At 39.3% G+C, this 23,188-nt stretch overlaps 1 protein-coding gene across 4 annotated transcripts in view; it reads left to right on the top strand.

Moving 5' to 3' along the window:
- The first annotated feature begins 3,300 nt into the window (after positions 1 to 3,300).
- The window catches only part of FYB1 (FYN binding protein 1), a 68,499-nt gene continuing 48,611 nt past the window's right edge, over positions 3,301 to 23,188 (top strand). For 2 of the 4 annotated variants that reach the window (XM_074856285.1, XM_074856282.1), the window contains exon 1: positions 3,301 to 3,361. In XM_074856285.1, the coding sequence (XP_074712386.1) occupies positions 3,359 to 3,361 (3 nt within the window). In that variant the 5' untranslated portion in view covers positions 3,301 to 3,358. Of the gene's footprint in view, positions 3,362 to 21,694; positions 21,851 to 23,188 lie in introns of those variants that run through there. The other 2 variants (XM_074856284.1, XM_074856283.1) reach the window with 2 other exon arrangements.

Here is a 23,188-nt window from a genome sequence, read left to right as displayed (position 1 = left end):
GTCAGTCTTCTTCAGTGACTTTTGAACCTAGCAGATCATTAGTGGAAAGTTTGTTTGGGGTGGGGAGGAAGGATAGTTCTTAAAGACACTTCATGAAAAAAGGCAGCTATGTTGAGAAAACAAAAATAAATCAGTGTCCCTGTTGAGGAAAAAATATTAATGTTAACTTAGCTATTCTACTAGACAGCAAAATATTTACATGGAAGAAAGATACAAGAGAACAGTTTTCTTTTCAAAAGTTAAGAACAAAGGTATAGGAGGGCTGAGTGGTTTAGAAAGACAGGAATTGTAAAAGCCATCAGATCAATGACATCAGCCCCTTGCATACTTGCATTCCAGGTCTGGAAGAGTCTCCTCTGGAATGTTCTTTACCTGCCTCCTGCTCACCACAAGTGACCCTGAAGACCTTTGAGCACCAAAGACCAAACATCATAAAAGAAAGCAGAACTGATTCCCAGGCACCTATGGTAGAAAAGCTTTCAAAAAGTGAAAGTGTACTGATGACCAAAGAAAGTGAATCACACTCTGTGCCACAAAGGCAGACCAAAACAGGCCTTTCACTGGTTCCTGCCACCATGAACAGTTCCCTTCACACCACAGAAGTGGAAATAGGCTTCCACTAATTAATAGGCTTCTACTAATTAATGTTCCCAAGTGTAAACATGGGATTTTCTCAATGGATGAAGCACCCATGCAGCTAGCATCCCTGCAGTCTTCCTAGGAAACTTCAGAAAGCCTCAAACCTCACACTTATGTACTTTGCTACACTGTGCACCTGGAATAAAGCTGCTCTTGGTGAAAGATCTGATGTTACTGCCTCACTGTGGGAATAGCAGGAATCTTCATCAAGAGCAGAGCTATCAAATATCAGGAAATCCCTAGCAGACAGAGCAATTTCTCAAAAGCTGCATATGCAAACGTTCCTGATTAAAAAAATATAAAAAGAAGATAGGCCAAGGGAAACCTACCATAGTTTGAGATTTAACCCTCAGTGTGACCAGACATGCTGACCAAGCATCTTTCCATTACAGTTAGTATTCTCCATCTGACAAACAGGGTTTTTTTCTAACATCAGAATTCTCCTTGTCCTGTCATTAAGTCTCTTTTCATAAATTGCTCATGTAGCATATGGAAGCCTTACTGATCTCCTTCCTCCTCTATTCTTTTTGGAAGATCTTTACTGAATATGAATGAATATAAATGAAAATAAAATTTTGTCTAATTCCCACTTCAGATGTACTCACACCCTATTTATACCCATTTGATTTCAATCCTCTATTTTTTAGTATAAATAATCATTCTTCCTTGGTACTTACAGACTTTGTCATAGCTTTTTTCATCTCTACTTTCTGAGTAGAGGCAAGCTCTTTCAGTGTCCTTTCAGAAGCCAAGAAGTCCTACTCATACTAGAAGACTTCACCTGTACCTGTGTCAATTTAAATTCATGGTCACTCAACGTAGTTGACTAGACCCACACACAAATCTCTAAATGAGTTCTCATCGGTACTCTGCACAAATTCTTTTCCTGCATCTCAAAAATCGTTTGCCTTCTGTGCACTCGAATCACATGCACTTTTCATATGTGCATGTCATCTAGTGACTCATACTTACAGTCTCCCTGGCTCAAAGCAAAAATTCACTTTCTTAGCCCTAGGTATATGACTTTATCATTAAACTTTGGCTGACTTCTATCACTCCAATACACAAAGCCTTCTCATTCTTCCTGTGCAATGACCTGATTCTCCCCAGCATTAGTAGAACTATTCAGTTTAGTACATCTTCAGATAACATTGGTGTACACCCAGCTCTTGAACCAGACTCCTGACCCAGGTAATGAACAGGATCAGTCCCATGACCTATGCCTGCAGAACACTGCTAGTAATCCCAGTTAAACTCAGAAATACCCCTTCCACTTCTAAACTTATGTTAGTTTAGCCAGTTCCTTATCTATCTTGCAGTCTTTCTGACAGGTCACATCCTCTCCCAAGTCTCATCACTTAAAATTCAGCAAAGGACATTATATGAAATACTCTGCTTAAATCTACCTTTGCCTAAAATGCCTGTTAAACTTTGTAAAACAGATATTAAGCTATTCAGATGTAATCCATCTTTAATAAAACCTACCTTAAATGTATCTACATATACCTAATATTTTCTCTTTCAAAATGTTTTTTTCAAATTTGTTCTTAGAGTTGCATAATGTTGTGCTTAAGCAAATAAACCTGTAGCTGTCCTAGTAATTTTCTGCTTCTTAGAAAAGAGGTAATATGTTTGCTAATTGCCACTAGAGGTATCTGAGTGCTATTTGCTATTACCTATATAAGAGACAATATTGATATATTGCATTGAAAGTTTAATTGAAAATCAGTGGTTTGGAATTTACAGCAATGCAGCAAGCCTTTCAGTGCTCAAGTGCTGAGATTATGAGGAAATCCTGATTTCATCACAGAATGCAGTTTAAATCTTGCTTGTGACATAGATATGGTATTTTCTGTTACTTTACTATCATTTTTATTTGTTCCGCACTACTTCATACAAAGAAGCTTGCTTATTGAAAACTCAGCTGATTTTTTATTTAGTAGTTGGACCTCCCTGCAGGACCTCCCCTGCATTTAGCATGTACTTCACTCCTCTTCTTCCTTCCTTCATCTCTTTTCATTAAGACCTCTGTTTTAGCTTTTTTTTGCTAGATCCAGCTCAGTGAGGTTTACAGCCATATGCCCTTTCTTCCTTTAATTTTGATGCATAGGAATTCTGCAGCAGTTCAGAACTTTAATATCCTGTCAGACCAGGACAACCCAATTTTTCTGATAATACCAGGTATGAAGAGCTGAATAGTCAAAGGTTAATTGCCAGAAATATAGTTCAGCTTATTAGAGGAAGAAAGTTATTTCAGATTTTAAACATCCATGAAAATCTGAGCCAGAAGGAGACATGCACAGAGTCGGTAGTGAAGCCTGAATACACAAAAATTCAGGAGCCCCACGTATGAAAGACAAAACCAAACTATATTTGCCTTTTTAATTCAGTCAAAGATATACTATATAATTTCCTCATCAGCACAGACCTGGTTTTCATTATAATCTTGGAGGTCATAAAAATAATGAACGCTCATTCACTGTCATTTGTCCTTCACAGTGGTACAGTTTATCCTAAACAAATGCTGTTAAAAATTCTGATAGGTCTCTGATAATATGCAAAGCAAGGATTTTGCTGATATCTTTTCCTGTGAAGGCTGGATAGACCACATACACTTTCAAAAAAGGAAGTGCACAGTGAAGGACAAAGAACATTTTTGACTCTCTCTAGTACAGTACATACTCTTTAGCAGACTTGTGGAGACAGAAAGCAAGAACCTATGGTAAGTACAGAGCTCTATTCATTTACTTTTTATTATGTGGATGCATAAGATTTAGTTCTAAAACTGCAGTAGATGTGACCGTAAAACTTTAAGCATATTTCTAATGGTTTTCAACTCAGTTTCTTGCAGCTGACTTCCTGCTTTTGAGGGCATGCAGAAACTTTTTAGTTTTCAGTTTTAGCTCCTTCATCATGTGAACTGCTTTGTATGTGCCTTGCTGATTCTGGCATTCAAAATTAAGGAAGAGAAAACAGCTTTTTTCAAGGCTAAGCTGACAAATTAGTTTGTGTATCTAGAGGAATTCCACAGTCAAGTGTCAATGTGATACCAAGCAAGAAACGGGAATGGGTCAAGCCTCTTAATTAGATTTCCGGAAAGGAATTGTACTATCTTATTTTGATTCAGATGTTCTTTGTAACTAAAAAAAAAAAAAAAAGGGGGGGGGGGAATCACACTCAAGATTTATGCATTTATGTGTAAACCTTCAGTACTGATGGGAGGTCTTTTTACTAATCTGCAGAATTTATTTCCTTAAAAAGAGAGTTTCTTTAAAATTCCAAACTCTATATATGCATCTTGTTTTATAAGTATTTTCTTAATAAACCAAATCAATAATTTAAAGAGAAGTGATTTTACAGATCAATGTTGAAAACTGTGAAGTCTGAATAGCTTTTCAGGCCATCTTTGCTCTGGCAAATACTTTAGAACTCCTGGAGTAGATGCATACTTTTATCATGGTACATATGCTCAAATAAAGCAATCTTTCCCTGAAGGTAGTATTAATAAAGAGGTATTCTTTATTTGAAGCTGTCACTTGATTCAAAAGAAAAAAGGTATCTCATGAAACTTGGAGAGAAACCCAAGCTATAAAATTCAGTATCTTCGTGGAGAAAAAGGTCTAACTTTGCCCATTGCAAGCAGCATTTCAAAAATGGCAATGTGGAATAGGATTGAATGCAGAATACAGTTCACATTTAACAATGCTTCATGAAGTTTGGAGGGTTTTGGATGAGTTTGTCTCTGTTTTACACAGTGATTGAATTCTTCCTGAATCTGAAGCAATGGCCTCAAAGTGTTTACATAAGCAATATTTTGTATATTTACAATATAAACCAGATATTTCTTATTCTGTTTATTTCTGTTGTAATGAATCCCACTGTGTAGAATCAAGTACTAAGGTGCAAAATACTGTTTGTTTACACTGATAATTCAATTCAAGCCACCTGACTTACTCTGGATTTATGGATACATGAGATCTGAACAGGGCCAACAGTACTGCCATCAGAGCTGCCAGTCAGAGAGGGACCTGGGGGTGTTGATTGACAGCCGGCTGAACATGAGCCAGCAGTGTGCCCAGGTGGCCAAGAAGGCCAATGGCATCCTGGCTTGCATCAGAAATAGCGTGGCCAGCAGAGACAGGGAAGTGATCTTACCCCTGTACTCAGCACTGGTGAGGCCGCACCTCGATTACTGTGCTCAGTTTTGGGCCCCTCACTACAAAAAGGACATTGAATTACTCGAGCGTGTCCAGAGAAGGGCAACGAAGCTGGTGAAGGGTCTGGAGCACATGTCGTACGAGGAGCGGCTGAGGGAACTGGGGTTGTTTAGTCTGGAGAAGAGGAGGCTGAGGGGAGACCTCATCGCCCTCTACAACTACCTGAAAGGAGGTTGCAGAGAGCTGGGGATGAGCCTCTTTAACCAAGTAACAAGTGATAGGACAAGAGGGCATGGCCTCAAATTGCGCCAGGGAAGGTTTAGACTAGATGTCAGGAAGTATTTCTTTACAGAACGGGTTATTAGGCAGTGGAATGGATTGCCCAGGGAGGTGGTGGAATCCCCATCCCTGGAGGTGTTTAAGAGTAGGGTCGATATAGCGCTGGGTGATATGGTGTAGATGGGAACTGGCAGTGCTAGGTTAATGGTTGGACTGGATGATCTTCAAGGTCCTTTCCAACCTAGTTGATTCTGTGATTCTGTGATACTGTCAAACTAGCATCTCACTGTGCTGTTGCCTGATGATTTCTGGTTGCTGCAGAGACTCTTTAACTTGAGCTAGCCATTCAGGAGCCCAAAGATACATGGAGCCTTTGTATTTGCAAAACCCTACATTAAAATTTGCAAGGCAAATACACAGTTACTCTTCTGGCATGATTCAAATGTCTAGCTGCTTTCACAAAAGGGTTTGTTTAGAAACAGCATGAAAATATGCAAATATGTTGAACACAGGACTTTTGCTGTTGCCAAATGCAATTTGAAAATAAGCAACAATTAACAGTTCCACTTTTTTGTTTAAATCTTTTCAAAGCTCCAGGTTGTTTTCTCTGAATCTGAATATGAATGACAATTCAAAGTAATGCAAACCATGAATTCATGCATTTACTATATTTCCTTGACAATGTTATATAGCACTATGGGGAAAGGAGTGCTTTCATCTTTGCATCACAGGCAACCCAGAAGCCTCACCAAGGAAGCAAATCACACTCTTTGGTCTTTGCTTTGATGCTGCTTGGGTGGAAATTAATATTATAGCAATAGAGAAGACAGGAAAAAAATCAGGAGGAGAGCAAAACAAGAAACAGAAGAAGGTGGAATGAGGAGTAATGTAGGAAAGTTTGTTTTCTGGCAGTTTTACAGTAGACAGAGGTCAGAGTGGTTGGGAAGACAAACTTATTCCTATAAAAAAAACAACCAATGAACCTTTTGAAGATGAGATTGGGCATAATCTGGCTGAGGCTGGCTCTGATTTTAGTGCATAGAGGAAGAGATAGAAGGAGCAGAGCTAGGTCTGCAGAATCCTGAGATCCAAATGAGGACCAAAACATAGAATTCACTATTTCATTTCTGACCATCATCAGGGAGCCAAGTTTAAAACAAAACACTTAGACATATCAGATGAAAAAATACTAGAACTACAATAATAGCTGCTGGCTGGTGTAGCTTCATGTGAGATTGAAGCTGATGAACAAAAAGAAAAAAGGTTGCATTTTCCTTTGACTTCAAGCCAAGACGTATTAATTTCTGACCTAGAGAAATAGTCCTTAACATGTCTACCTTCTTGCAGTGATAATGATAATTCTCAGATATACTATAAGAAACAAAAGAACTTTTGAGACATGAGATTTCAGATAAATCTTCTGATGCAGATATGGCCAACCAAGGAATCTGGTTGATCTATTTGAATCTACTATTTGTTAAAAAAATAGAAATAAAAATAAAATAAATAAAAATGAAAGGAAAATAAAAGAAAAAGATGAAATAAAGGAACTTAAAGAAAATCCAGAAAACTGGGATCTATTTAATCATACCATCCAGATGGAGTTATAACAGCAGTTTAAAAGTGGGGTACAGAACATTTTCTAGGTATCTCAGTTTGGAAGGCATCCACATTGCCTCATCAGTGTTATTAACTTTGTGTTTACATTGTGGCAGACTGTCATTCACCTTATATGACATAGACAGAAAGTCTCCACACAGGCAATTCCTGGAGAACAGCTACTGTACCATAACTTGCCCTGAAGTAACTCATTCAGGGGTCGGTGTTGTACTTCTGTAGCATTCATCCTGGAAAGGGTTTTGTCTTCTTCCAGGACAGTCAAAGTACATCAATCCATTGGGACCAAATTTTGCTGCACAAAAATATGGCCATTTAATGAAGTGGCCTACTTTAATAGATGGTCAGAAAAACCTTCCAATTCACAAATTGTACATGACATAGCAATTCTGGAGGCTGACACTGAAACCCATACACCTAACTGCTAGGAAGTGACTCACACCCCTCTCCATCTGTACTTAATGAAGGAAGTTCTCCCTTGGGTTGTTCTTTTGAAACAGAGGACCTAAGTATGCACCAACAAAGGTGGAATAAGGCACTATCCTTAGACAGGATTCAGGCATATAAAGTGACAGAGAGGTGTGAGAAATATATTAAGGGTTATCTCAGAGCTAGGGATGTTTATTTCTTGATATGCTGACTAAGCTTGCCTAGTGTGATATTTTTGTATACAGTTTAACTATTAGCATTTTGAATGTTTCTCTTGTCAACTAAGACTGTTAATCTAATCCTGAAATGTCCCTCTTTCAGCACCTATGCCCATCATTTAAGCACCTAGTCCACCATTTAGAAAGAATTTTCAAAGTTGATATTCATCTGCCACCTAACTCTGCATGCCTTAAGGGAATGTCCACACTGCACAATGCAAAGCTATTCAGAGGTACCCAAGAAGTTATACCAGATCAAAATCTCCATAAACTGGAGATATAACATTGACAAGGACTTGGGTCAACATCTTCATGAAACATGAGGAATGGAGAAATTCCTCTAAAGAGGAGAGGTTTCTACATCTAGCACAGTGTGGCATAGCACATCAGCCTTCAGTCTGTTGAACTTGTTTTTCCTAACAAACTTTTTCAGTGCTAACTCACTTGCCCAAGTTAGATGGCCCAGATGAGATGCTAGTTTCTAAAAATCTCTCTTTGTCTTTCCCCTTGTATTGCAGGGAAGGCCTAGACTGAAAAAAAATCCATTATAAGATAGACAGCCAAGAGTTTGGATACATCAATGAGGAGCAGCATTGTGTGTTTAAGAATGTAGTGTCTAGTGCAGCCCATGTTCTGCAATGATCCTAACTATATTTTAAAATTGTAGCATTCCATCAGTATGCCATTCCCCATTTAAGAGGGCTTCTGCCTCATTCCATCAGGTTCACAAATTAGGTAATTTTCTTCATTTCATCAGATTTAGCAGGCCCATTTGGAAAGGACTGCTTCACCATCTTCATAAAAATGGTTCAATGGTTCAGTGACCAAAGCAGACATGCTGGAAAGAGGTACCTCCGGTCTTGTCATAAAAAACCTAAGCAGTGTTTGGCACAGTGCATTGAAACTAGGTCTACCCACATCTGAGTGAGTGCTGTAATTATTAGGCTAGAGAGATGCTTTATCCTTCTCTGAAGTGAAGAATCCTCACATCTTTCACGTAAAGTGAATTACCATCAAAACAGAGATGGAAAGTTCTATCATCAACCATTAATCACCTTTGATCTGGTGTTTAGGGAACTCTCAGGAGAGATGTGGGTTTCACACATCTTGGACTGTGTTTTTTGAAAACTATGTACAAGTAAATGAAAGAGCAGCTGACCATTTTTAAAATTAAGGACGCCATTTCTCCAAGCACAGGGATGCCTCTAATTCTCCTCCAGCTTGGGCAGAAACAGAGATATGAGGGATATAAGGCCTTCACAATACATCTTAAGATCACTAGTTTCAACAGATAAAAAAAAAAAGAAAGTCCTTGTCTTTCAGTGCAATATTTTACAGACAACTTTTCTGTCTCAATGGAGTCCTACTGATTCTGCACAGGAACACATGATAGTAGATGATAGTTGATTATATGACAGGCTGAAGCACTAACCACACTCAGAAGTACCAGTGCCGCAAGGAACCCTGTGTGAAGGGATCTCTATCTTCCTGCAAAGATCACTGAGATCATTGGACTTCAGATAGACACAGAACACCAGCAGGTCCAGGTGTCTTGCATAACTGGGAATACAGCCAATTTTGAAGTTGATTTGTGCAAAACACAACTCACAGGGCTAAGAATAATAAAATGTTCAGGATACTACTTTTGTTGTGAGTCAGGCACAATTTTCTGTCTGTCAAGTCCAAGTGGAGCATAAGAAGTAGAGAAACACTGAGAATCTTTTTTCCTGATCTTTAGGCTACTTTCAAAAACGTTATAAATGAGCATCTGTCTCAATGAAATCCAAAAATGCGTTCCTGCTCACTATATAAGACACCAAGGAAAATATAGTAATGGAAAAGCTAGTCAAGCAGTGGGACAGTAGTGCGTTGTCTACAGTACTCAACGACAGCTATGCTCTGTGCATAAATAATGTCCTGTGATGCTTCTAGATGGGCACAGAGGGCCAAACAGCACTCAGAGCATCCCAGGCTCTGGCATCCTAGTTATCCTACAGTGTCTTGCAGCCAACCTGAGAGACCCATGATAATATTAAGGAAAATTATTGGCAAACCAGGACTTGCTACATCCACCTATGTCTGTGCTCAGCCCATTCACACTGAAATCAGGCAACATCTTGGCCTATTTAAGAGGAGTGGAATGAACTCCAACCTTAGCCATCCCTGTACTTTGCAACTTGGACAAAACACAGACTTGTGGGTTGACCCCTAGAATTCAGAACAACAATACCTTTGGTGAACCTTCATACAACCTTCATCCCTTAGGGTTTTTCCTGTTCCTGAGGGGTGAAAAAAATAAAAGGGAAGATAAGAAAAGGTGTTAGGTATGTAAATTAGACAAAGATAAAACACATTCATAAACAAATGTAAATGTGAAGCTGATACAGAACATACCATGTTTATTTATTTCACTCTAAGATACAAAATTAGCCCAATCTTTCTCTTTGCTGCCTGAACTATAACATGAAAAATGTTGCATTTTATGTGTCAGTGTAAGTTACACAAGTTAATGTAGGGCTCCCAGCTCCCTTTCTCCAGTGTTGCTTAGCTATCTGCTCTTTTAAAAGCACCAAAAATGTTTGAAGGAATTGAAAAAAAAAACAAACAAACAAACAAAAAAACCACCCAAAACACTTAGCTTTCAAGAAAAAGCTTCCACACCTTGATTCCTTTCCTTGAAACTGTGTTTGGTCACTATTTTTTAAAGATACTGCCTTTCTCTACAGTCACACTCAAAGGTGGGAATTAGTGACATTTGCCCTGGTACCCTTCTTCTTTTGAAAACAAACTCTCATTTGAGTATTTGATATGAGACCTTTTTGTAGTCATTTATTCCAGATCTGTCTCATTTATGTATACTGCAAATGTCTCCTGATAGTTTAAGACACAAGGATATCCAAAAGTGCACTTTTTTATTTTTTGTTATAAGTTGTAAGTGCAAAGTTTTAATATTTATCAGTAAATCGTCTATACTTGAATCAACAGTCTTGGATTAAGAACCTGACAGAATTTGTGAGTTCATTTCAATAAAGAAATCTTTTTTAGCTATTTTTCCTTACAAAGAGAACATTCATATTGCTTTGTATTCTAATTAAGAGAATCCAACAAACTTAAAAAGAATAAAAGTAACTCTCCATCAGAGTTCAGGACTCTTAACAGGAAAAATCTGAAATGAACAAAAATAGCAGCTGCTTTCATCAGCATCCCTGAATGCAAAAGTTGGAGTACACAGACAATTAAGAATAGAAAAATTACACAGAAATGTATAAAAAGAAAGCTGCACCCATGTTTCTTGCACTCCAGTTGAACAATGACCCCAATTTGTAATATCATCACTGAAAGGTATGGAAAATTCATGAGAACCATTTATTATACGTGGTTAAAAATGGTGCACATAAGGAATTTGCCAAATTCAATCCATAAATATTGGCAAAATATTTTTTTAACCATTTTGGGGGCTTACATTTTCAGAGAATGAAATGTGGATCAGAAGATCTTGTGCAACTTGGATTTACAGCTATGGCTGATTGTGTCTTTCACTTCTGCTGATACATCTCTAACAGCTTTTCTTCCCATTAGTCACTTCTATAACAAAGTTCTGGAGAAGTGTCACAACCTCTACAATACCATGACCCTTCTCTAGATCTCTTAGGGAATCTGCATTTTGATTCTCAAGATGAGTTATAGGGAGATCGGTTTTATTATTCTCTTTGAAGAAGAAAAATGTTTGGAAAACATGTCTGCAGGCTCTCACTTACTTCTCCTGTACAAAGCCTCTCAAAACAACAATTTAGCCACAAGCATTGACTGCTCCATCTCCTAGTAATTTTTTTAACTATTTCCCAAATGCTTTAGGCAACACCTTTTCTCTCTTGAAGTGTTTACAGGCCCTTCAGTTTTCTCCCAATGGTCTACCTTAGCCTTTTTTGGACCTCAGTCTCTAATTCATTCATTATTCCACCACTAGGTTTCCACTGATCTGAATGTTTTCCTTACATGACATGAGTTTTCCATCAAATCTCTTTTACTCAGCCTCTAAGAGCAGTAGCTAGAGCTTAAATTTATGCACTAGCCCACAAGAATGAACAGTCAGTATATGGACCTCCTTTAGCTGACCACTGGAGCCTTTCTGCTTTCTGCTGCTCTTCTCCCCACCACAGTCAGTAGGTGTCCTACCCTCCACAATAAAATTATCCTGTGCAATAGATGATCTACCCAACGGCTCATCCTTTAATGGATGCCCAGCAGACTGGCTTTACCTTTCAATCTAACCAGTGCTCAGCAACAAATTTGGCAGTGTGATCCTGCACAACAGCAAAATGCAAAATTTTATTTTCCCCTTACACTTTAGCCCGTGGAGCAGAAAGGCTGGTAAGTGCTGCCCTCTTATCTGCCATGACCTGTAGTCTCTGTGAGGAGACAGCAAAACTGAAAGGGATCATGCTAAATTTCCCCTTCTCATTCAGTCATACTCTGTAAACAGCAGATTCAAGTGCCTGCAATAACTGACTTGGTAAGCAACTAAACTTTCATGATTAAAGTTAACAAAGCAGCCGAAACTTCTCTGTCTCTGAGGCAAGGCAGCAGGCAGGCACTGAGCAGACATAACAGCAACAGCCCAATTCATTGTGCTCACAGATGTGATCAGGGGACTAGGGCAGAGGACAGACAAGAAGCTGAGAGAACAGGGCCTGTTCAGCCTGGAGTTAAGAAGGCAAAGCAGAGACCTTATTGCTTTCTTCAAATCTGTAATGGAAGGGTGTCAGACTCATCTCAGAGATGCACAGAGAGGCATTGGTAACAAGATGCAAAAAAAAGGAGTATCTCAATCAGTTTGGTTTTTGGTTTGGGTTTGTGTTTTTTTTTTTTAACAGTGAGGGAAATCAAATACTGGGACAGCCTAGAGGGACTGCGGATTCTCCATCCTTACATATAGTCAAAACTCAACTGAAGAATGCTCTGAGCAATCTGGAGATGTTGGCCATTCTCTGAGCAGGCAGGTGGACAAAATGAGTTCCAGAGGTCCCTTCCTACCTAAATTACACTGCGAGGCTATGACTTGTAATGGGATCTCTTCCCTTAGAGATCACTGTTGTGCAAGCACCCAAGAAGGACACCAAGAAAAAATACACATACAGTAATTGCACAGAGAAAGTGCTGCATGAATTAGGGTTCCTTTCTGCTCAATAGCTGAAAGGTGAGATCCCTCTGGTTGCAGGGCAGGTGTATGACAGATGAGGGGACATATGGCCCACTTATCTCTCAGGTTTCCACTGTAGCATATTTCAAGTAAGGGATAAAAAGGGGAAAAGTGAGGTTAGCAGAAGAGAGGGCAGTCTCAGAAAAAGACAAGAGAGAAGGACAGGAAGGAAGAAGCATTCTTTTTGAAAGAAGAAACTCTTAGTCTACCAACAAGTGTTTGTGTACACTCTCTGACTAAGGACTCTCAGCAGATGGAAAAATGATCCTGTTTTTCTGCTGCAATTGTCAGAGGCATTCTTATTTAACTTAACTTACCATTTCTTTTGTTTATGAGTTTATATCACAGGTTAACCATCACTTTAAAGCCAGCAGGTTTTGTGACCAACCTGCTATCACCTGCTAAGGATCAGGGATCAAAAAGCATTGATATTCAAAATAAACTTTTCTAAAAATCCAAAGGGTCTGGCCATAGAAAGAATGTTAGGCATTACATAAATCCTAGGCAGAAGGGTTTAGGAATATTTTTGCTGAAGCATTCTTTTTAAAGAAGTTTGGATTAAACTGGGTTTTCATTTTTAAACTTTATTGTCTTTGATTAAAACTCCCATGGGAACATTCCTGAAGTTATTTTGTGTTTTGAAATGTTTATGATGTGAGAGCATTCTCTTTGTTGTTATTTAGGCCATGTCACTGTCTGTTACTGATGTCAGGAATTGTAGTAAACCAAGAAATAAAGGGCTGTATTTATTTTTAATTGACCTTTAACATTCTGGATTGAATATTTTTCCAGATGTCTGATTTCATGTCTGACAATTGTTGAAAACGTGTTGCTCACATGAGAAAATTCACACTAGAGAATGTGAGATTGCTTACATGAAAGCACTTCTGAGGTTTGATCAGTTCTGCAGCTGGTCAGATGGTCCAGCAAGAAAAATATAAACAATAACAAAAGGCTCCTGTGGGAGACCTTGCAGTATGTACTGGCTGGGAGATGGGCAGAAGGATTCTGCTCATGTCTAGTACAGAAATTACTCTATGTTTGTATTTTTCTTGTTCCTCTCTAACCAAGCTGTCCTGAAGCTATGTTCAAAGTATGTGTTCCTGCCTGCCTTCTCCTCCACTGCAGCAGTAGTTCAGGGACATCTCACCCAAGCATTTCTCTCATGCAGTTACTCTAATCCTGTTTCAGTGTATTGCCAGTACAAATGATGTGTCCTGTAACCTCAACCAGTGAAATGTTCTGGATTGAAAAGCACCTCTCCTACCACGCCCCAGTCCATTTTCTTTTCTCTCATTTTCTTACCTTTCCTTGAATATTTTTAATCTGTACTTTTTCAGTGACATGTGATATAGAACAGTCTTCAATTTCCACAGCAGCAAATCTGAGGTGAGGTGGGTGAGGCACCTTTACAAATTGCAGTGAAAAATAGTAGAGGTCATTACACAAGCTTCTAGCCTTTCAGGGAAACAGTTTAAAAGTGTAATTGTTAGGTGCCTTATGCCCCACTTCAACACTGAGGACATATTACTTAGAAAGTACAACTAGTCAGGGTGACTGAACACCAGGACAGCATAGGCTCATTTTTTCTATTGTGAATTTTCCACTGATGTGGTTAAACTGTTGACTTACAGGAGGAGTCGCAGAAACAGTGCATAGGATGTGTGGCAAACAGATGAATGATGATTTATAAATAAGTAGAACTGGTCTGCAGCAGGAAAGAATGAATGCCAGGCCTACACAGGAGATTCCTAAACTCTGTTTACACTGTGGCAGTAGCTGAGCATGAAACATGTTCTCATCTTTCCCCACTCTTCTATCTTAGATCTTCCCTTCCACAACCCAGACACTTATTCTACACCCTCATCCTTCTACCTGAAACTACACACAAACTGGGATCCTAATCTGTTCCCTACCTCCTTACAACACAGTTTCAGCTCTACAAAAAAAGAACCCCAACTGTCAGAGTCCTCTTTCACTCTGCTTTGGCCCTGATCCTGCACTCTCAGCCAATGTTCAGTCTCTGCACTAACTGAACTCATGGAACAGACTGGGAAACAGTGAGCTGCTGGTTCAGCTGCAGAGTCCAGCAAGTTATAGCTAATCAGCTGATGGACAGTAACTGCCTGTGTGAAGGTTCTCCTCAGCCATGTTATAAGCATGCTAATTACTTGTATGGAGGCTCTTTATACTGCAGTTCAGGTGGGGAGCAGGTAGCTTTTCAACAGAACCAACTGCAAGAAAAACTGATAGTCACTGCTATCACAGAAGCATGGAACAGCCCAGGTTGTGAGGGACCTCAAAAGATCATCTGGTCCAAGTTTTAGTGCTACATCTCATTTTGAAGTAGGTCACAAACTGCTAATAGTACACATTACTTTTCATCAGCTGCTCTGTATGGGTTTGCACTGCTTATGAACTCTGAGTGCAGAGAATTTATAGAGAGGTCATTACATGCTACTAAAGGGCAAAATCCATTACAGTGCTTAGTACCTTTCCCTTTCTGGTCTTTGCAAATTAGCTGGATCTACTAGAATCAGCAACATTTTTCAAGAAATTTCTCAATGCAAAGGACAACAAACTGAAAAACCTTTGTAAGAGATAGACAAAAATATCTGATGATGGATTAACTGTACTTGAAATTGTGAAGCCTTGCTAAAATTAGTTCCTGTTGTGTGCATTTCTCATCTGTTGAGAAGTTTGCCATTAAAAGAAGGACGTAATAGAGATTTTTTTGTAAATACTCCCCAGTGCAAAGTACTACATTATTTACCAAAAAAAAGACTACAGAATGATATCAGAGATCAGTGTTACATTGTGTCTCACCCAAGTGAACATGGCCTTTCGTGAGCTCTACAGTGTAGCTCCTTCTTTGACACTTCTTATGTTATTCCTGGAACAAGAGCAGAAGAAAAGGAGTTCCAGCCTGGAAAGAAGAGACTTTTCTTTTCTTATCCAGCTCTTCGGTGAGTCAACAGGACTTGCATGAGAAAGCAATCATCTATTTTCTGAAACCTGTTAATGATACACAGACAAAAATACACACTCTTTAGCTGTATGACTGCCTGGGAAAACTGGCTTGACAAAATAAGCCAACAAGGTTTCATTGCAACATAGATAAAATTTCTACCATACAAATGAGGTTAAAATGTAAAGCACTGATTCTTTTTTTTTTTTTTTTTTAACTTGGCCTTTCCCCCTTCAGGTTTTAGAATATAAAAATACTTGTAATACAGCATATATGGTAACTAAAAAAGTTAAAATTTGAGATCATGAGAAGAGACTCTAAAAGTATTAGCTGCAGTTATACTAAATAATACCAGTTATCACAGAAGCACCATGAAAGGGTGCAGAGGCAGTGAAAGATTCATGGCAAGTGAGAATTTAACTTAAGCCTTCATTTTCTCTGTTTCAGATGTTTTCAAATTTGGCACTACTTTTAACAGATACTTTCTTGAGAGCACATAAAGATGTCAACTGCATTTCATAAAAACTCATTTTTGTCTTAACTTATCAGGGATTGCTTGACTTATTAAAATTGACCATGGAAATCTGTTTTTGAATTTATTTATTTTTTAAAGCAAACATCTTTTTAGAGCAAAAACAGGCTGGCCACCTCTGATATGATTTGGGCAACAGCTACCGAATGTAGGTCTGACCTTCCACTTTTTAAAAGGAAAAGTCTGAAGAGCTGTTGGTAAGAAATCATGTGATATTAACAGAGCCTAAATTGCTCTTACCTGAAATCTCTTCTTCAGAGGTTTAAAGAGGATATTTTGAAGGGTAAAGGCCCTTTGCTACCCACTTCCCAGAGAAAGCTCACAGTAAGTGAGCTAGGTGATACCTGAAGAGGCACGGACATCAGCTGCAAGTCCTCTGTGACCTGTAAACTGGCACAGAGGATGTGCAGAAGAGCAAACAGTGAGAACAGGACCTTGTCTGGAGCTGGGAAGCTTTTTAGGAAACATGGGTTTCTGTTTTGCTTCTCTGCACTAAAAGCAGATGAGACTCGAAGAGCTGATGGAGGGCAAGAAAGGAGGTTGTTGAGTGTGAAAGCATGGGGTGTCCAGAGAGATGCCTCTCTCCCTTACACAGGGTTTGCACAACTTCTGATGAGGTATTGCATGTTCTTGCGCATTTTTTTTGCCTCCCAGGCAGAGGCAGGGAAGGACCTGTTGAGGAGAAAGGGAAGTCAGGGAAGTTTTGCTAAAGCTGTCTGTTCCTCTTGCTTTTCCACTTCCTCTTCCTTCTCGTATCAGCAGCTGTGGGGGATGTTGAGGGGGAAGCCAGGCCAGTGGATAATCCCCTGCCCAACCATTTACACGAGGGTATATGGGGAGGAAACTGAAGTGACTTCTTCCTCCCTCTCTTCCCATCCAATCTCCCCTTCCCCCAGTGCAGGCTCCCTCTCTTCTCTTCCTGGGTGCCAGGACTGACAGCAGTTGCACTCAGGCTTGTGCTGGTTCCAGCCAGCCCTGGGTCCCTCCATGACAGGCTGAGACCCAGCAGGAAGGCACAGAGCTAGTCAGGGCCCATGAGATGATGGCAGGGGAAGGCAGGGCACAGGCATGGTCACTGCTGAGAGGCACAGGGAAGAGGGGCTGAGGGACCACAATGTCATGAGGGCAGGCAAAAGGCTGTCCATCCTCCCCAGCTGCCAGAGCTCCTTTCCCCACACAAACTGCTCATGCCCAGCTGCCATTAGCCCTGCAATGCTCCTCCATCCTCCTTCTCACCCTAGTCTCTACTGATCTCCCCTCATATACAGCTGTTAGCAACTTCCCAGACAGACAGACCACCTGCTTGCCAGACTACTTACTTACTTATTTGCTTGCCTGCCTGCCTGTCTTACCAAGATGGCTACCAGGTCCTCCCTACATCCCCCCTGCCTCAGGCCAGGTGTTTGTTGCTGCAGACTCAGCCATCACATCTACATGCACATCACCTGCAATTTAGCTCACTAAATCACCTAATCAAGCTACCACTGCTGATCAGCTGTAGTCATCTATGAGGCATGAGAGGTAGGATGTGAGGGGATGTGGCAAGTTCTGTTAATCATCCCAGCCTGTGCTTCATGGGGCTATGTCTGTATGCATCAGGGCTCTTCATCACCATGGTGAACTCCGCATTTTCAAGAGGATTTTCTGGTGCCTGTTGGAGGGTTTAGCAAAGGCCTAGTGTTCCCATTTGGTCTGTGTGGAGTATTTTCTGCTGCTGCACTGCTTTCAATTCCCCCTGAAGTCCTGTTGCTGAACACAGGCAGACAGAAACCAGGAGCACCAATATCAGCAAAAAACACATAGCTTGCAGGGCAAAAAAGCCTAATTCAAAAGCCACTTAGTCTGAGCCTCCTGTGTGAGTGAACTTTGCAGCAAAAGGGGCAGGGAAGGGACTGTGATATGGTGGGGGCACTGAGGTACAACGCAGGGACAGAGCACAGAGGTGGGAGTGCAGGGCAGTGAAGATGAGTAATTTGGTGGAATATGACAGTTAATACCTGAATACAAGCTTTGTATTCAAAGATGAATAGCTTAAGATTTGATCCAACAGAGCACTTCTAAGTTCAGGTCACAAAAAAGAAAGACTTTCAGCTTTTTGTATGTAAGATTGTTTTTTACAGCAGGTGGTTTGCATCAGCTTTAGATGTCCATGGGAGGGACTGTGCTCTGGAAGGAGTGATTTATTACAGTGTGTACACCCAAGCAGAAAACCAGGAGTTTAACATGCACCTGACTGTGATGCTCTGGAGTACTCTGGGCTTCCCTTCATCACAGAAATACATCCTTGACAAAGCATAGTTGGGGTAAGGAGACTGACAGCATCATTTGACTTTTCTTGAATTTGCCAATTCTACCTTTCTCTAGTATAGAAAACTATAAATAGTGGAAACAGATTTCTGCACTCGCACTCTTTATTCAGTCAAATATAAATAGAGTAATGATAGTCAATTATTGTTATAAGATTATAGGGATTGAATTATGATAATTTAAAAGAGCCACAGCATTGACTTGGAAGAGCTTTCAGGGAATCCTGCATGTCAACTGTCCACAAACAGTATCTGGAAAGCCCAGTTGTTCCTGTAAGCATGATAGTGCATGTAGACACAAGAAAATGCTGCTAATTCACTCATGACCACATCAAACTTCTGTCAGAAATACTAAACCACCTTCAAATGGCAACCCAATGGAAATGCAACAGCATATTTTTCAGGAAGTCTAACCCTGTCTGCAGACACAAAGATAATGTAGACTGACACTACAAGAAACGTTCATTCTCATAGCATGTGTAGCAATTGCAGGCAGAATGTTGAATGTTCAGGAATATCGGATTTTAACTGAACATAGGTACTTTCCAAAGTGATGCTGTAACAGGATCAGCATGGCAGCGTGGTGGCACTTTTCCTCAGAACTCCTGACTCAGGGGAGTGGCATAGCATTGCTAAGCAGGACAGATTGCCCTCCAACGATGCTCACATACTTGAAATGAAACCAGGTAGATTTATACTCTCTCAGTACAAGTATGTACAAAGAGATTATCAATGGAGAAATATGTAATTTCTGCTGCTGCTCTTAGTCTGCCACTAGGAGGCAAAAGCCCCATAAGAGAAGAAGGCAGGAAGAGAAGTTTAGGTGAAAAATTGAGCTAACATTGACTTTCTCTTGCTAAGCACTCCACATATTTGCATGTGCTATATATTACAGAAAACAGAGCAACACCATTATAACTTAGGAAGGAGATTGTCAAAGTTGCTTTAATATTAACACATTTGTCCAAAGGTGCTCTCCTATGTGCTTTTCTATATATACAGGGTTTAAGAATTACCTGCCTCTGTCAATCATTTGTCTTTTTCTTCTCCCACTCTCACCATTAATTCTGTTATGTTGTCTTGCCTTTTTCGGGATAATGTAATAGACAAAGATCAGTGAAATGAAGCAGGTTAAAAACAACATGGAAAGAAAAAAAGATATTTTTATTTGGTACCATGTCACTTCAGTTTACACCACCTCCAGCAATGGTACTGACACAGCTGTGGAAGTAACAATAACCAGAAAATTATATTCTTTGTAAGCATTGAATTGGAAAGCCAGAGGTGTTCAGATGGGAGTGCCCAATCTTTCAAACCGTTTCAGACCACAGGACATCAGCAGATGAAATATGCCTTGAAAAGATGGACTAGCACTTATGGCAGAGAAACTCAGTGAGGGTCTTTTTCTCCACTTTTCTTCTTTCCTCTGTTTTTGACAAATTTAATTCCTAAACAGCCACTTTTACCAAAGGTACATGGAAACAGAAAGTTGAATAAATTCTCTGTTAAAAACACTTAAGGCTGTAGTTATAAAAGTCGCACATGGGAGCAATAACACACCATTGTTATGCTTGGATTTACATGCTGTTTTTTGTCTACACAGAGTATGGAATGGCATGCTTATATGTGAGACGTCATTATCATTATTGATATTCTTGTCTTGCTTGAATATAACCTTGTGATTTTGTTGCTGCTACTGCTGTTGTTTTTGTGAAAAATAAAAATGGCAAAACATCTATAAGTTGCTTTCAGGCTTGTCAGTCCTGTTCCTTAAAATATTAATTCCTTCAGATTCTTTCTTCACCTAAAAATAGCTAATTCTCCCAAATCACTCACAAGCATCCTTCAGAGAAATAAGTGGAAAAAACAGAGGATCCAGGAAGCTGTTGCACCTCCAAGTGTAAAATGAAGCATATGGTAGACATTGCAGATGGGCAACTTTCACAGCAATTTCACACCATAAACACATATTTTCATTGTGTTTGTTGCCATTTATATTCTCAGCAGCATTCTACCACTTAGAGATATATTTATTTCTGAGCATTGGATAAAAGAGAAGATGACAGAAACTGTCTAGCATTCAGAGTTGCAAAGATAAGCTCATTCTTTGATCATTGCACGATTTGTCTAACACTGATACTGTGTGCAAACACTTGCAATGGTGTTTACCTGTGCAAAAGGACTATATTGCTACAGTTAGCACCTTAAAACAGTCATGAAGGCCATCAGATAGAATAGCAACAGTCACAAAGTCTAATCTGCCTTAATATTAATAGTATATGCTTCATCATCAGTGATGATTGTTTATTTTCACAAATAAATATGATTTTATAAATAAAATACAGTGTTTAGCTGAATGAATAGCATAAAGAACTGCATTTCTCCCTCTAAAAAAACCAACTTTGTGTTATGTAACAAAAAAAATTGTAATCATTGGCAAATGGCAAATATAAACCATGTGGCAGTGTTTTTAACTCACAGAAGCTCCATCCAGCACTCTAATAAGCCTCTGAACTAGCTAAGACAGAAGTGTTTGTAAAACTAAGCTGGAAGTATCAAGCACTTCCAATGTTTTATTTTGACACCCAAAAATGTTTCAAAAAATACTAAGAAAGTTGTGCAGAAGAAGTGATAGACAATGAGGAAGGGTCAACCTTTCATGAAGCTCAAAGACACACAATTTTGCTTCTGCAATCTCATCCCTGTGCAGAGCTCCAGCAGCTTCACTGTGCTGTATTTAGCCTTCATGGTTTGGGCTTACCTTCAGCACAAACATAGGTTTAGAATTTCTTGTGAAGCTTATTTTCTCAATATCAGTTTTCCTACCCTATATCATCCTGCAAAGTCTTTGATTTGTGTAATGAACTCACAGGCAGAAGGGCAGAAGAAATGTATGATCGCAGTTTTTTTTAAAAAAAAAAACTCCACATAGCAAAAGCTTAAAAAACTGGCCAGCTGAATCTCCTGAGATCCTCCTGGCAAAGGTGGGAGCAAGCAAACACATTAGCTGACACCTGATGAGTGGGAATGTATGCAGTGATTCTTGATGGTAGCAGGGGACTAGACTTGATCACCCAAGAGTGTAGTCCACTCTTATCTTTACACTTGTAATTATCCCATACATTTCATTAGCCATTATTCGGTAAAGACTCAAGCTTGTATGCACCAATATAGCTTCACAGGACTCTGCAATATGGGGTAAATGCAATACTTTAGATATCACGTGATGAGCACTGCTGATGGCAGCAGCCAAACAGTCTGAACACATTTTAGTTCCCTTTTCCCCTACCATTTCTTGCCTAATATCCTGAGGAGAGCAGTTTTCTCTACTGATCATGATAATGAAACCCTCACGCAACATTCTTATGCAAACCCTCGGTGAGAAGCAGAACTCCTCTTAGCAAACAGACCAGGCTGTTAAGGTAATACACCTTGGATTGTCTCTTTGAGGGAGCCAGTTTTTCTGCCTTTATCAAAAGGCATTGGAGAGCTTTGGGAAATCCAGGTAAATTGTTGTACATGTTTGTCTTAGAAATAAACATGCAAATTTCCAGGAGAAATAGAATCAGTACAAGGTATTACAATATAACCTCATATAAATGGAAATTTTAATTGTAGATCTTACTTACAATTAGTTGTGGAGCTGAAAAGATGCCAAGTTGAAAAAATGGACTTTCCTCTCTCAAAGTTTTGTGTTTGGTTCCCTGAAATTTTGCTAAGAGCAGTCCTAATTTAAGTGACCTTTGCATTTTGAATAATAACAGAAATGGTATCACTTAAATATGGTGTAGTAGGGCTATGGTGTAGTTGGGAACGGTCAGTGCTACGTTAACAGTTGGACTAGATGATCTTCAAGGTCCTTTCCAACCTAGATGATTCTGTGATTCTGTGATTAAAGGCGATTATTTTCTAGTAATTCCTTTTGCATTATCTGTGATTGGTTGGTGGTTTGTGGGTGAGGTATTTTTTAATATACCATACTCTGGATTGAGATATCAGTTTATGTATTTTGTTTGTAGTGAGTCATGGAAAACATTTTTCTTTCCAGTTTTTCTTTCTGGATTCAGAATGGTGCTCAATGTCTTAAAACTGCACAAAATTTCCATTAAAATCATATGAGACCTTCAAATTCTAGAAATAAGGGTAGGAACTTTTCAGTTTCAGGAACTCAAGTTTTTCTTCCATGAGACTTGGAGATGTTACATTATCTTTAATGGAATAACCAGAGTCAAATCAAAGATGTTAATAAGGCAGTCACTGTATATACTACACATAAATAGGGTTGTGAGTGAAGAGAGATCTGTCAGCTTCATTTCTGGGCAGACTCACTAGAAAATTTGGATTACTCTAAAGCTGTTGATTAGCATATGAGAAAAAGAATTTTAAAAGCCCAAAATATTAAGTATCATTAAACTCTGTGTTTATATAAAGCCACGTTAAAAAAAAAAAAAATCCCTTTTCAGGATGGGATATTAGTTAGTCTGTTTTTATTGGACAGAACTTCTGTGTGGAAAATTGAAGCTGCCAGGCTTCTGTGGCACAGACTGAGTTGCTAATGGTTGATAGTTTTTCTGATTTTGATGTAGATAGGTACCAAAAAGAAGCAAGAAAATAAAAGTAAAACTTCATGCTGAACTTATCAGGACATAGGGTGAAGAGATGACCATGCATGGATAGATGCTTTGGCCTCATGCATAGGCTGTGACAGCAATACTTTGGGACCAATCTGGGATGTCATCTGGCTGTTCTGATCAAGCTGTATGCCTCCACTAGTCCTGGTCTCAAACTGACCCGGAGTGGATGAACTATATTCTCCTGTCATATTCCTGCAATATGAAGTAGT

The sequence above is a fragment of the Strix uralensis genome, chromosome Z (genome assembly GCF_047716275.1).
Source record: "Strix uralensis isolate ZFMK-TIS-50842 chromosome Z, bStrUra1, whole genome shotgun sequence".
NCBI lineage: Eukaryota > Metazoa > Chordata > Aves > Strigiformes > Strigidae > Strix > Strix uralensis.
Note: the sequence above shows the minus strand (reverse complement) of the source record. Positions and strands in the feature narration are given on the sequence as shown.